This window comes from Xenopus laevis, chromosome 6L (genome assembly GCF_017654675.1).
Source record: "Xenopus laevis strain J_2021 chromosome 6L, Xenopus_laevis_v10.1, whole genome shotgun sequence".
Classification (NCBI taxonomy): Eukaryota; Metazoa; Chordata; class Amphibia; order Anura; family Pipidae; genus Xenopus; species Xenopus laevis.
This window is the reverse complement of record NC_054381.1, coordinates 46,584,535-46,600,397: the sequence shown is the minus strand read 5'-3', so window position 1 is coordinate 46,600,397 and position 15,863 is coordinate 46,584,535. Positions and strand designations below refer to the sequence as shown.

The following is a 15,863-nucleotide window of genomic DNA, read 5'->3' as shown; positions in this document are numbered from 1 at the left end:
ATCACTTCGCCCTTTAGTAAATCTGCCCCATTGACTTATATACAACCTCAGCAGATCTGAGATGTTGGATTTTCTGACTTTTTCTGGATTCTGACTTTTTCCATTATAAATATATCATGAATCTTGAAAAATTTGAGGGTTTTTTTCCACTAAAAATTTGGATCTTATAATAAAAAAAAAAAAAAACCTTAAAATTTTTCGACTTTTGGCCATTTGGAAATAACCCCCTTAGTTTTGGACCCGGAGCTGATATCATAAGTGAGTCAGACAGAAAAATCCTGCTATAACTTAAAGGGGTTTGCATTAACTTTTAGTACTGTCTAGTGTAGAGAATGCAATTTCAGCAATCTGGTTGCTAGGGTGCAAATTACCCTAAAAATAAGAGACTGGAATATAATTAGGGTAGGGTCTGAATAGTAATATCGAGTAATACAAAGTCACAAGAAGAATAAATGTGTATCCTTACAGAGCATTTGTTTTTTTTTAAACCACCCCTTTAATATAGTTTTAGTGATTCAATTTGTATAACGATTTATGTTTTATTGGAGTGTCTGTATGAACCGATTACCACAAGGGTTTATGGGACTTGTAGTTCATGCAATAGCTGTGATTTATCTATACAGATTTTTTTCTGCATGGTTTTGAATTGATTTTAATCAGATGTATAACTATACTATTTAAATGTTACCACTATGAATGTTGAGAGTTGTAGTCCATAACCAGACACATAGAAGGGATGGATTTTGCACCCTGTTATCTCTGTTATATTTTTGGCGTCTTATTTTAAATTGATTTACCACAAAAGTTCATGGCAATTGTATTTTTTTTTCTCCTATTGCACTTTGTTGAATGTTTAACACACTCTGGGAGTTGTAGTACATCTTGATCATGTGACCCGCCGCACAGATGGAAGACTCACACTCTTGCAAATGGGGTCAAAGATGTTTGTTACACTGAACTGTGAAGCTTGGTGATTAGCCCGAACCGTTGCCTGTGTGTGGCCCAATAAAAGACTCGGTTCAGGGTGCTGCTGGCCGGGATCTCTACACTGGATGTTATCCCTGTCACGTGACACAGTAACGAGTGCTCAAGCTTTGCTGTGTGGTGTCAATCAGGGACTGCAGCACCTGCTCCTCTGGCCCTCGGTGACAAGGGGTTAATGTGCGCAAGGTCTTGCAGAGTTGCCGTGGCTTTGGCTTGCTCCGCCCCCTCCTCTGTGCTCCTGTATGTGTGTGTCACTGTGTGAGCTCAGCCTGCCTCCCCGGCCGTGCTATCCGCCTCCCTGCAGCCGCCCTTCCCCTCGCACTGCTCCCACTTATTCTGGCTATTGTGTATAATCGCCTGGAAGCCGACTCACTCTAATCAAGCAGATTAGAGATTCTTGCGCGCCCGGAAATCCCAATGCCCCCCTCCCCCATCCATCTCAGCTCACATCCAGCAAACTCTTTCCTGTCTTTTAAAACTTACTATTGCGCCTCCTGCTTCTCTTAGTCTCCCCCATATATGCCTCCCCTAATTTGTGTACCCAATATCCCAGCCTTGCTTACTGCTCTCCTCCCCCAACTCTCATCATGTCTCTCCTCCTCCTCCTCCTCTGTCTCTCTCCCAGGACGTCGGCTGATCCGGGGCCGCCAGGGAAGGGCTTAGGGGGCTGATGGAAGGGAGATGGAGCTCCGGCGGTGGCCTGGCTGGTGCTACTTTCTATTAAAATGAGGAGGAGGAAGAAGAAGCAGCAGCAGCATCATCATCCCTAATAGCAGCAGCAATAATAGAGCAGGGAACGGCGGCAGCACCAGCAGGAGGAGGAGGAGTGATGAGTCAATACAACTAATAATTTAATGGGGACACAGAATCGCAGAGAGAGAGACGCAAGGCAGCTCCGGACAAACAAACATACACAACACACACTCACTGATACAGCAACCTGCCAGCCTGGGAAGAACACCACCAACAAGCTAACAACAACAACATCATCAACTCCTGATTATTATCATCATCCTGCCTATTGTTAAATAATGCACGAACCTGAGACAGGAGAACTGAATAAACCCAGGACTGAAGAGAGACATTTTGCCTCCAGCACTTTCTTTTGACCTTCCCCTTTATTTATTTTTTTGCTTTCCTGGGGATCTCACTTTTTTCTGCCCTCGAGTTTCCTCGCTTTCATTTCTTTATCCATCATTTCTTTTTTCTGTAATTTTATTTTTCTGTCTGTGGTGGTGTTGGGTGGGGGGGAGTTGATGAAGAAGAAGAAGACTGCAACCTTACTGAATTTTATTGCCATAGAAGTGGAAGCCTGAAGCTCCCCTCTCTGTATCTTCCTCACTTTCTCCTCCTGAGATGTTGCAATTTAGTCGCTGAATCTTTCCTGCTAGAAACTTTGTTGCATTTAGTGTCACATTGTGAAAGTCACTGCACTGCTGGATGTCACTGCTAAGCAACTCTCTCTGCGGTCCGACCACTTCTTCCCTCCTATCAGTGCACCTATCTTTTCCTCCAATGTGAAGCTAGCTCCAACTATCTGGTAGGTGACAGGACTGGGCGCTCTCTTGGAGTTACACCTTCTTCCTGGTGCTCAGTACAGTAATTCTAGGTCACTGTATAATTATGTTTTTTTTTGTGTACGACACTGTGCAGGTGTCTGAACATTTGCCTGGGAAGCAGGCCTGTCTAACCCAAAAGCTTGCAATTTACTCTCTTTTTTTGCTTGCCAGATGCGTTCATGGGGTTCCAGCCTCTGGAGGATGTTGAACTACAACTGCCACCATCTATTGACAAGTGCATTTGTGTTGTCAGTGGATGCTGGGATTTGTTATAAAACATCAGATGGAGGGCCACATATAGGTAAGGTACCATTTGTGTACTACGAGATCAGTTGTACTGTCACTAAGGGGGTATGTTGCAAGCTTCTTGGGCACTTTCATGTAGGATATGGTCTGCTGCTTGCTCAGTTCTATCAGATGTATTATTTTTATTATTCATTTGATTGGGATATTCTTTTTGCCTCCTTTCCCCTTTAGCTGTTGTTTTTGTCTATAGTTACACATTGTGCTTATTCTAACTCCTGGGTGTTAATTTTCTGCCCATCAAAGCAAATTAAGGCACCTAAAAATGTGAAAAAAATACTTATCTCAAACTGCACTTTAGGCCTGTTGCCAAGAAAAAGGCAGACGAGATGAAGGTTCTCTTCTTGAACTAAATAGTTGGAAAGCTTGTACTTTTCCTTACTTATCAGGCATTATATATTCAAATAGGCTCATTCCCTAGTTCTGCTGACTTTGGTAAAGTGCCCACTGTTTATGTATTGAGGTAGCACTTTGCTTCTTTGTCTCTTTAAAAGGTTTAAGAAAATCATGGCTAGGAATATGGCTGTGCTATGGAATGGAGATCATACCAGCCTGTCTAATATTGGCTTTGCAACTTTTACTACTGTCATCCTGTGCCTCCTGAGACATTTCCTGATTTGCCGCACTCCTGCCTTTTCATCTGGGTTGTTAAAAAAAGGGGTTGAAAGGTTATCATCATCATCCTGTGTTTATATAGTGCCAGGTTATCTTTATCAGCACACTTGTTTTCCCACAACTATTTCCTTATGCTTGCTGCTATTGCTGATGCTCATTGTGTAATTCTGTATACACTGTATCTTCTGTACTGTCTACTTTTGATTTGCAAGCTTAGTTTAAACAATGATAAATAGATCATTGTTCTGAAATGAGTGCTCAACGTTATATATGTAAAAATACATATATATATATATATATATATATATATATATATATATATATATATATATAAATAATATAAAGGATTTCTGTAAATTTAAACCTGCTAAGTACAAGTCTTTTTTAGTATGTATCCTGATCACTGAATAATTAAATAACAGCCCATTTTCTCTAATAGTAGAACTTGTCTTCTCCCACTACCCATATAGATGTTATTTAATTTAGCACAGGCTGTCATTTCAGCATTTTAAGGTTTGCTATTTCATTAATGTGACATGCGTTGTACAAATCAGAGGTTATTTTGAGATGTAAAAGTATGTGAAATATCTATAGCTAATGCATACTATATTAAAAGATTATTTCATGGAAAAATATGAGTTGCTTAATCATTTGTGATTCCTTTTGCTGGATACTTTTGCAGTGAAAGGGTTAAGAGCAAATTGCTCTCATCCTGTCATAGATAATAGTTGAGGCTTTGTGCTGTGTTTGGTGGGCATGCTGCGCTCGCTCGCTCACTCCTAGTCGCTGATCATTATTGGTAACAGATCTTTGTGAACTTTAGCCTTGGGCACAGAACTTAAATAAGTCCCTCGCTGTTTTCTGCATGATTCAGATGACTTTTTTTCCAGGATAGTACAGTGCTAAAGTTCCTGTATGTAAATGTCTGCTATGGGCTGCTGAGTCATAGCAACAATTTTATTTATTGTACAGACTGAAATTGGCAGTTACAGCCATTAATTGACCAGATTTATTGTCAGACATGCAGGCAGCAGTTCCATCATCTCTTAATTTCATATGTTATCAGAGTCCGTAGTATTACAGTTTTGCGACATTCCCATGAGCATAAACCAATAAGTTTTGCCACCAAAAGTTGAAGTTAATCTTCATATATTATATACTATATATATAATATAATATATATATATATATATATTATATATAGATATATCCTGGACAGCACCAATTCCCATATAGTTACCTCGTAGCTGCCCATGTGCAAGTTAATTAATGTATAATGAAAAAACAGCAGCAGCAGGGTCTTCACAAAAATCTTGTATTATGATAAAGTATGCACGACGTTTCGTTCCCCATTGGGACCTTTCTCAAGACCCTTGGTGCTGTTTTTTCTTTTTATACTTTTCAATATATATATATATATTATATATATATATATATATATATACGTGTGTGTGTGTAATAATACATTTTATGTGTGCTAGACAGAGATCAAAAAGATTAAGCAAATAGAATAAATATATATTTTCATCTGGCATTTATGCAACCTTAAAAATATATCATTTCACATGTCAAAATTATATGTGTAGTTTTGCACACAATTGAGTTATTTGTACAGTGTGTGTGTGTGTGTATATATATATATATATATATATATATATATATATATATATATATATATTATATATATATATATATATATATATATATACACACATACACAACATTTATTCTAAAACTCAGTTGGCACATATAAAGTCAGGAATGAAGTTGTTGATTCTCTTGAATAAAACCCTGGAGTTTAGAGGGCCCACTGATTAACTTTTGGGATGTTGTGGTTTGCAGCCCATGCTTGTGTAATGTAATCCTTGTAGTACAATGCTCCCTGGTAATAGGATGTTGGTCACATTTGCATTGGTGTTGCATTACATCAGCGTCAGGTTTTAATACGTGTGTTTCAGATGGCACAAAGTATCTGAAATATAATTCTGTCAGCAGGCAGCATTGCCGCCCCCCTCCTCCTTTTGTGCTATATAACTGGTCACACTTTATAGTATCACATCTTTTTGAAATTTGATAAGTGCTCCTTGCTAAATACTTAAGAGTGCACTCTCTTCTCTTGTCCTTTTTTTTTTCTCTCCCAATGATCCAATTATAGAAGTATCTCTTTCCGCAGTGTGTTCCAAGCAGAAACAAAAGCTGGGTTTAACACCTTGCTAGGAAACATGTCCTGAAGTAGGAAAGGTAATAGAGACAGCCTATGAATAAGACTGACATTGGTGACCAACTGCTAAACTTTTCTTCCCCAAGTTTTGTATTATCTTGTAGCACTCAGATTGCCAAAATGTTTGCAATTTTTTTTATCGGGGCTAACACAGCACCATGTAGAGATTGGCAAGTGGTGCTTTCTGTTTGGATTAATTACTTTGTGTTTTAATCTTAATGAGGACCTCATATGTATATGTATGCATCTGTTTACACAAGTAAAATCTGTAATCATTTGCATTGCTGCTACAAAAGACAAGTAACACATCACAGATTTATAAATACTTGTGTGTGTTGTTTTTTTTTTTTTCCTTAATTGTGCCAGGTGATCCTTAGAGGCGGGACTGAGCATGGATCATTCGAACGAGACAACTCAGGGGATAGAACATTCGGAAATGTCTAACAATGTAAACGATCCAAAGGGTCCACCAGCCAAAATAGCCTGCCTTGAGCAGAATGGCAGTCCTCTAGGAGGAAGAGCAAGACTTGGAAGCACAGGAGGAAAAATGCATGGAGTGCCACTTAGACATTCTTCACAACTGTTAAGGACAAATATTCGGAAAGGTAATATTCTTCAAATCGATTCTTCATCGATTCACATCCTCTTCATCAATTCAAATCCTCAGTTTATAAGGGATTCAGATTTCTTTCCAGTGATAAGCATAGGCTGTTAACTCATCTTCATCACTGCCATTTCCAAGCAATTTAAAAACACTGGTATAATTTTCCTGTGTGGTGCAAACAGATAAGTTTGTGGAATTCTTATTTTTGTGATTTTTCTAAATCACAACCGGATAGCCATTTTACCAGCAAAATATAATGCTATACCCATACAGCATTTATTTGAATTTTATTTCTCGGTTGAGTGTAGAAGTAGGTCTTTTTTTCCAGTTTTGTGTTATTTCAGTTACATGCTTGGTTATTTTTCAGCATCTTTAATAGATTCTCACCACCCATATCCTGACCTACACCAGAAAAGAAAGTGTTTCCTTTACAGTTTTATTCGATTTCTTTGACAATCACTCTTTAATCACTCTTGAATAGGAATGGCACTGGTAGAAAAGTTTCATTCTCCTGGTTTGGAATGTATTGAGCATTATTTCCAGACAACTGATAATTTCAAGTACAAAGTTGAGGGCAGTGGAATTTCATTGTGTTCAATGTGTAACATTTACCATACAATCCTTCATTTTGCATTCGCTTTGGCGAAAACAAAGCATATATTGATCCTAAAATGAACAGACACAGCAGTTGGTATTGTTAGATCTTTATCTATTAAAATGGAAAAACAGCACTTCAGCAAATTCTTTGGCCTCTGTTCACGATTACCCTATTTATTGATTGTTTGCCAAGAATGTATGCATCTCAAGAAAGCGGTGGGGGGGGGTAGGTGCATTAAAAATATAATTTATTATGCCTTTGCAAACCAAGCGCATTAATATTGTACCGAGAAGCTGAAGTGAAGGACTTTCTGACGCCTGCAAACATATAAGTTCTATAAATTCCTAAATAGGAGATTTCAGTGGTGTCTGTTATTATGTGATATTTGCACAGCGAACTTTAATGCCAGGACAGTTTTAGACAAGGATTCTACAGACTTCGGCTGCTCCTTATGGCAGACGTGTTGTTTACATAGACTAATAAACCTCCAGCTCATGCCCTAACATTGCCTTCAGGTTAGAATCATGTTGTATTTTTAGCAGTAAGCGCTGACCAATTCTCTCCCCTCTTAATGCTCTTGGCCAGTTATAAAGTTGCTTCTGTCAGTGGGCTGGCCAAGTATTAGGTCAATAGAGATCAGCAAGCTGAGAGTGCTGCTTAATAATCACTGAAGTAGCACAGCACGTGTCTCACTAGGATGCTCAGATGCACTACTAGATTTCTTTTCTCTTTTGTTGGCTTTTGATGCGTTTGGCGCATTACCTTTTGTAAGTATTGACACAAGAATCAAGACGAGCTCGCTGTGACATGTTAAGTCATATAAAATTGGCTAATTAAAATGCGTAATCCTTTCACCGGGAAGAGGATATGTCTTTTTTTTTTTCACTTGTACGGTGTCAACGAGGCTAATTTTAAGCACATGATTCTGTTGTGATGGGGGTGACTTGCCTAAGGTTAGAAGGAAAGCCCATACAAGGATTGAACTTTCATCACCCACTTCAAAGACAGAAAACTGCTGCTGCTTGATAGGGAAATGCATTTTCTTGCATGACTAGAGATCACAAATCTGCGCTGCATTTCTCTTCTGCAGAAAGGTGTCTTCCTAGTTATGTTGGATATAGCCAAATCCATTTTATCTGTCTTTCTGTGTGTCAGACCCCAGAATTCAGCAGTGCAGCTGTATCGGTTTATATTCACTTTTGAAATTGCATAACATTGTACACAAAACAAACCCCCTTTTTGCATGTGTGTATACATTTTATATCTTCATTTATGAATGGCTGTATCTTCAGGAGCACTGCCAGCGGGACAGCATTAGCACCCCATTACAAAAAACTTGTTTATGGGATGCTATCCCCCCCATCCACTGATCATAAATACCTAAACATGAGTTGTATGATTACATTTCTTTACTTGGTTGTATTAGTAAAGAAAGGGTAGTTTAATGGTGTCAATATTTTTTTTATACTACAATCTATTATAAATAAGTAGAAGTAGTAATTGCTTATCGTTAGGGGTCAGTGCGTCAGCAATGAGGTGAATCACTTCAACCCTATTGTCACTTACATTACAGATGCTTATATCATGTAGCATAGTATAGTCTGGGCCCTGTGTGTATTAGCTTTCAATTTAGAAGGTAGAAGGAAAACCATAAACTGGAATTATTTTCCCATATTTTAACCAGAAATATAAAAAAACATATTATTCCATAATAAATATATATATATATATATATATATATATATATATATATATATATATATATATATATATATATATATATATATATATATATATATAGTTTCCTATTTATCTGCATCATTTTCTATAATATATGTTTTGTGGGTCAGAAAAAATTAAATACCTGTTACTGCTTCACTGCAGATTTTATCGATTCCTTTTCTGTGGTATGTTGCACTCTCTTTTAATGCCCCTGCCTCCCTTTAGTGATACATATTTTTTTTCTCACCATAGGAAATATGATTCCAGTGTTCTGTGTGGTGGAACATTATGAGAACTTCATTGAATATGACTGCAAAGAAGAACATGCTGAATTTGTTTTGGTCAGGAAAGACATGCTTTTTAACCAACTGATTGAAATGGCTCTGCTATCTCTTGGATATTCTCACAATGCAGCCGCCCAGGCCAAAGGTAAGTAGAACATGTATGACCTGTACATTTTTTTTGGAGATTGTAGCAAATGCCAATTTCTTGAGGAAAAGATATTTAGCTTTTTGACAGCCACTGTAGCTAAGGTGGCTAGTTGGGGACTTCTAAATGTTAACACTGGATCATTAGCTTGCCTATTGACCTTAATAATATGCTCCGCTGAGAATCCTGGAAGAAATGCTGAGCATGCCTGGGCAGATGGAATGCTGAGAGTGAATTTGCATCTATGACTGAATACTTAGACGCATTTCATTTTCAGTTCACATTTTGCATGATTGTATATACACTTTTATCAGTCTTCAAGAGCAAGAGGATCAGCGATAACTAAATCTTCATTATAAGTACAACAATGTTCTTGATTTCACCTGTTTAACGGAATGTTAATTCATATGTATTAAGTATGGGAATGTTTACAGTAAATTGTGTTTTGTGTGGGAAGTGTAAATATAGTCAATGATGTTTTTTTGGGGGGTGGGGGGTGTATAGAGCAAATGCTGGGATAGTGAAGTGCTTGCTTTATGCTTTAGAACTACAACTCCCAGCATCTTTTTGGCTTATTGGAGAGGTGTTCAACAGTGTCTGAAAGGGCCTTCTTAGATCCCTTAATGTGAAACACTGTCCCCATACTTCTGTGCGTGATATTTTTCCATTTCTTGGAACAGGGCTAATCCAAGTTGGAAAGTGGAATCCAGTTCCCCTCTCCTGTGTGACAGATGCCCCTGATGCCACAGTAGCAGACATGTTGCAGGATGTTTTCCATGTGGTCACACTGAAAATACAGCTACACAGGTGAGTCAGAACTGCCGTACAAGAGAGCTACATTGTTGCCTACAGCAGATTTCATTAATTGAACAATTCAGAGTGACGACTTAAGTTTAACCCCACGTGTGCCATTTCGTGCTTGTAGTAAAAGGCTTTATTTATAGCACTGACCACACATTGGGCACATTCGTTTTGTTCTGCATATACATTTTCTAGCTATAGCTAATGAGTTGTATTTAGCCAATTACTTGCATATACATGCATTACAAATGGGCACTTTACATAAAATGTACTTAACTGAAAAATATTTTTGCATATCCCACACCACACCATCTGGGTACATTCTGTAGAAGAATGACTTCACCATTCTTAATGTAATCTTGGATGTTAAATTCTTTTGTTTTATTATTTTACAATGCCGATCTTAAAGAAAAAAAATCTTCGAAAAAGAAGAGAAAAAAACCCGAAAAACAACAAAACATAAGCCTGCTACTCATGATCGGATGTGAGGAAGCATTGCACCTTAAATTGTTTTATCAAGCGCATCAGAGCAGGAAGGTAGAAGTAACATGAAAAAAATAGTCGCCACATGCAGCTGATGTATAATTCATGCATCAATACAGCAGATGTGTTGTATAAAGTAATTAACTAATCGGAACAATCAGGAGACCGAGAGCAATCTCCAGATGCATCTGCTTGATGCGCAAAATGAAATCTGTCTTTCTTGAAGGAATGTTCTGCAGCAGGATCCAATCTTGTAATAATCCTTTTTCTAATCTGTCTCTAATAGTTGTCCTAAACTAGAAGACTTGCCTCCAGAGCAGTGGTCCCACATAACAGTCAGAAATGCTCTAAAGGACTTACTGAAAGATATGAACCAGAGTTCGCTGGCTAAGGAATGTCCCCTTTCACAGGTATTACACTTTGCACAGTAATGAAAAATAACATTGCATTGTTAGCAGTCTCAAAAATGGACGTGATCTCGGCAGCATTGCTCTGGGCACCGTTAGGAATTTTAATTAACTGCGTACAATGACTAATACAATATGACCTCAGGTCCTGCAGGGTATTGCCACTTGTCTTTAGGTCTGTAAAGCATTTGCTCTGAACTATTGGAGTGTAAATGTTCAGAATTCTGCCCATAAATATCGTACAATGTATATTGGGCAGTCCATGTTAGTATGAACGCTTACACTCAAGTGATGAATTATGCATGCAGTAAAAAAAAAGGTGAGAAAAAGATTCCCCTTGGGAGTCAGAATAATTACACGCAACACAATTAGAATCCTGTCATATAATCTAATTAAAATATTCTAGTAATAAAATTAAACCATTGAAGTCTGGTCTTTAAATACTGATCCTGAATGACTGGGAGGAGGTTTTGATCAGGCTTAGAGTTCTCTTAGTACAAGGCTTCTGAGCACTTTTTTTTCACAATCAATGCTTTAGGTTGTATTTCATGTGTTTTCTTTTTAAGTTGCTCATCCCTTATTTCTTTTAAATATGAGTTCTCTTTAATCAACCAATAATTTAAGTTTTTTTTTTTTTTTTTTTTAAATTTGGCCCTGCTTAGTATGCCATGCTCCATTGGTTATTATGCAGAATACAAACCTTTGTCATTTCTATTGACTGCACATTCTTTCACATATGTTTGTAAAGGGAGTTGGTTTAGCCTATTGCATTACAGTAATATGTCTATAATTGATGATACTGTACCATACTTTATTTTAGTATCTTTATATTTGTAACTGCAATCAAAACATCACTTATATAGCATAGCTCAAATCTATATTGTGTGCATTTAGTTGGAATTGAAGCAGCAAAAGATTTTCCTTCTTTTATGACAATATCAACCCGACTGACAGCGTCTTCAAGTTTAATTTGACATATGTCTGTATATTGGTGAAATCCATTATTTTACTAGTATTTCTCAATATCACAGTATCCTGAAAAAAAATGATGTAATACTCTACATGTCATCCCAATAAGCTGGATGTGTTTATATAATACACACTCATATATCCTTTATTATTTTGGTATGGCTCTTTCCTACCTTCTGTCTTGTGGCTTCTGTTCAATAATTGTTGGATTGCAAACAATCAAAATTCTATTCACTGCTTGCAAACCATTCAAGTTTTGTGTTTACAGAGCTGCCACATTTGTATTTGCTGAACAGGCTTGTTCAACTGGCTTATGGAAGCCACAGATAGGATTTGTTCCTATTTTTTTTTTTTTTTTTCAACGTAAGAAAAAAATACCTGGATTTTGTTTTTGGCTCTGTAAGTGTAGATCCTACTAATTGTGTGCAGGTAAAATGAGGTTTGTTTACCAATCTAATGCAGAGCAGACAAACAAACGCATTTATTAAAATGCTACTCTAGTGTATTAAACTGGATATGCAGTACGGTATGCTAATGGTGGACTCTGTGAAACCAAATTATTTCCTCTTTGAATATGCTTTCATTAATATTGGTTCATAATTAGAGCTTGCTTTTGATCATATTTCTTAGGTGAACATGTAAAAGAATTAGGGCTGTGTCCTATTTTCATAAAAGGTGGCAAAAGCAATATGTTTGACGTTCTGTCTCAAGGGACCCAATTTGAAAAAAAAAAAAAACAAAACACATTCCTTAAGCGATATTAGACACTTTAAACACAATACCTGAATATGGCTTATGGTTAAAAGTACCAAAATATTTTCTATTTAATTAACATGAGATTTTTTAGGACTACAATGCGATTACATGCATTTAAGCTATAGTTTTAGATTTAACAGAAACAAATCACCCACCTATGGCATTTATAAGTTAAGCATAGTAGTTCCGATGCATTTCTAGTCAACGAATTCCACTTTTTGTGATTGACACTGGGTAGATACTTCAGGTTATTATTAGGTTTCCATTGCAAATTTCCTAAGCAATACATATACATATATATTTAACTTTGCCTCATAGTTAAGTGAGTTGCCAGTTTATTAGCAGGAACAGTAAACCGATAATACAAAATTATATTAACTTGCCCCACCCCCTGTTTCTTTGAAAATTTTTTATCAGATTTTCTAATGCTCCCACCATGCATATAACAAAGCCCCTAATGTGTGTGTTTTTATTATACAACAAGGGAGTTCTTTAAATAAAAAGCATTTGCTTTCTGTATTTCTGAATAAAATAGATTTTTAACTGGTAAGTAACCTGTATCCATTACACTTTTTTTTTTCTTTTTTTTTAATTCAGATTTCTCTTTTTTTCTTATTGCTTTAAAATGGGTTTAATTTCTTTTCTCTGGTTTTGCATCCACAGTGTAAACTTGAACTTTTTCTCAGACAGATGCTTAGTGCTACATCTGTGTGTAATAATCCTTTATCTCTATCTGTTCATATACTAATCTATATGTTCACTAGGCAATACATTAGTATCGTATTTCTTTTAACTGGAAAGCTGTAATGGAAGGAAAATTGCAGCACATTCTATAAAACAATAGGATGATGAAATATTGCAACGCTTCAGGTTACGACAGTAGCGGTAATGCTCAGGATAAAACTTTCCTATTGTTTAGTTAATTAAAATAGAAAATAAAAACTTGACTGACTACAGTTTGGATCCAAATGATTTTTCCATAGTGGCAGTCATAAGAAGTGTATAAAAATTTAATCAGAACACCACATGTTGCACTGTATAGTCTACCTACGTGTTCAGGTTTGCATAGGAGCCAGTGTTCTAAGCTTGAGATCCACGCTATCAGGACAACTAGACAATTATTCAAATACTAAAGGCTCACACAAATACATGCAATAACATTAATAGGCAAACAAGTGTAATGTCTTAATAAACAAAAGCCGGTATCCAAGAATTTGTGCAGAAAACGGCCATACATTGCCAAGAATTAAGCACTGCTCTCAACGAGAGAAACATGGTATAATAGGGACACATGCGAATAAATGCTTGCCATTCACTGGTTGTGTTAACTACTGTTTATTACCCATTCAGATACATTTTATGTCATAATGAGGTAGTGTAATTAAGCAATCTATTTAACTACTTTCTCACTAGTGAAACTTTTAAGCCCACTGACAATGTACATACCTTTATGAACATATGTAAGAACCCCACCCTCTACATACAAACACACGCAAATTGGGATGAAATACTTTGCATATTATTTGCAACAGTCAACATTTCAATCCTGTTCTTTAATCTTTACAACCAAGATTCATGTCATATAAAAGGATTAATAAATTCACTATCATGAATTTGACTTTCTACTTATAGTGCCATTAAATCTACAGTACCTGCACAAAAACATTGCACTGAAAGCGCAGTAGATCGTACTTTTTCTGTTTAGCTATTTGATCAATGCCGCAGTTTTGTTTACAAGGCAACATGTTTCTTAGTTCACAAAGCTGGAAGGGGTTAACGTGATCATTTCTGGAACAGAAATTAAGTTCTCTTTATAGAGAATGAAGTGAAAGTACAGCTATTTGATAAATCTGTGAAGCACAATTTGTAATGTAAATGTTTTTTTCCATGTTTTTAATATATATATATATATATATATATATATATATATATATATATATAATATATATATATATATATTTACATTTAAATTGCATGTAACCAAACCTTTAGAAAGTTTATGCTTACCATTGTTTTCATAGTGAGAAAAAGTTGTTCTGCTCTCCATGCTTTGAAACCACACTGTCTTTGCTATGTTTGCTGTCAAAACAAAATATCTAAACAATATATATTGCCGTATTTTGTATAAAATTTACATGAAGTAGAGAAGAAGAATCTAGTTAGCACATGCCTTACCTACACATCAGCAGTTCTTTTTTCGGATTCCTCTTGTTTATAACATTTTTGTGAAAATGGAAACATTTCATCCAAAGCGACTCCTGCAAAGGAGTCTGTATTTTGCTTATGCTATATATATCATGTACTAGTATATCACTGGTCGATTAAGACATGCCATTTACATAGATCTATAAACTATTGCCAACAGAAAGTTTGTATTGCATAAAGAACTGCGTGATGTGCAAAACTCTATGGGGGTTATTTACTAAACTTCGAATGCAAAAATTCTTGATTTTTTTTTTTTTTATCACGAATATTTGGGAATTTATTAAACCCCAAGGATGGAAAAGTCAGAATCAGAAAATCCAGCATCTCAGACCTGTCGAGGTTACATAGACGTCAATGGGAGAAGTCCAAATGATTTTTTTGATGTGCGCTGGGTTTCATGCCAAAAATTTGAGTTTTCTGGTGAAAAATCTGAAAATCTGATTTTTTTTTTTTTCCTGCAAAGCAAATTTTTGGGAAAATGTAATGATAAATAAGCGCAAAAAACCTGTGCAGATTTGATCGTAGTTTGTAGCAGAAAATATTGAGGTAAATTCGGATTTTGATAAATAACCCCCTAAGTATTTGTCTCCCTATACCATTTTTCTGGATTCACTTGATTATGTCCACATCTTCCTCCTTGAGCATATTTTTTACTCCTCACATCATCAAAATAACCTCTCTATTCAAGTCAGTTAAAATATTGCTATTTGCTAAACTTTATGTGTAACATTAATTAAAGTAATGTTTGCTTTAGTGTTGTACTCTGTGCCAGAGTTTGGCTCTCTACAATTATTGTCTAGGTTTCTTCGTCAGCTATATAATTAATGATGGTAGTTTTTTTTTTTGTTTGTCAGAGTGAGTTCACATTAGGTATAGTTTATAATACAATTCATCTTCAGGAGTTTTTACGATTCAGATAAAGGTGGATGTTTTTGTTTTGTTTTTACCGTAGCATGCAGCACCATTAATACGTTCCTGTAAGAGTATCTATGCCCTTGTGAGAATTATAAATATTTATTTCTGAAAATATTTGCACAGTTTTGTACAACATGAGGTTATAATGCAGGCACACAAAACAAAGTGACACAGATTACATAGTTTTTCTTACACCTCTTAAAATTTATATATTTGTGAGTGTGGCCGTTAAGTGTAATTCTGATCTGCTTTACAGCCAATAATGTGCAACTCAATTCACCTTGAACATCAG

General features: G+C 36.2%; 1 protein-coding gene across 6 annotated transcripts in view; it reads left to right on the top strand.

The window, feature by feature from the left end:
- Positions 1-15,863, top strand: part of satb1.L (SATB homeobox 1 L homeolog) — a 124,201-nt gene that overhangs the window by 52,132 nt on the left and 56,206 nt on the right. Inside the window, exons 1-6 of one of the 6 annotated variants that reach the window (XM_018267437.2) lie at positions 1,065-2,524; positions 2,715-2,844; positions 6,049-6,287; positions 8,859-9,035; positions 9,716-9,842; positions 10,606-10,729. In XM_018267437.2, the coding sequence (XP_018122926.1) occupies positions 6,074-6,287; positions 8,859-9,035; positions 9,716-9,842; positions 10,606-10,729 (642 nt within the window). In that variant the 5' untranslated portion in view covers positions 1,065-2,524; positions 2,715-2,844; positions 6,049-6,073. Of the gene's footprint in view, positions 1-1,061; positions 2,525-2,714; positions 2,845-5,682; positions 5,703-6,048; positions 6,288-8,858; positions 9,036-9,715; positions 9,843-10,605; positions 10,730-15,863 lie in introns of those variants that run through there. The other 5 variants (XM_018267440.2, XM_018267439.2, XM_018267436.2 and 2 more) reach the window with 5 other exon arrangements.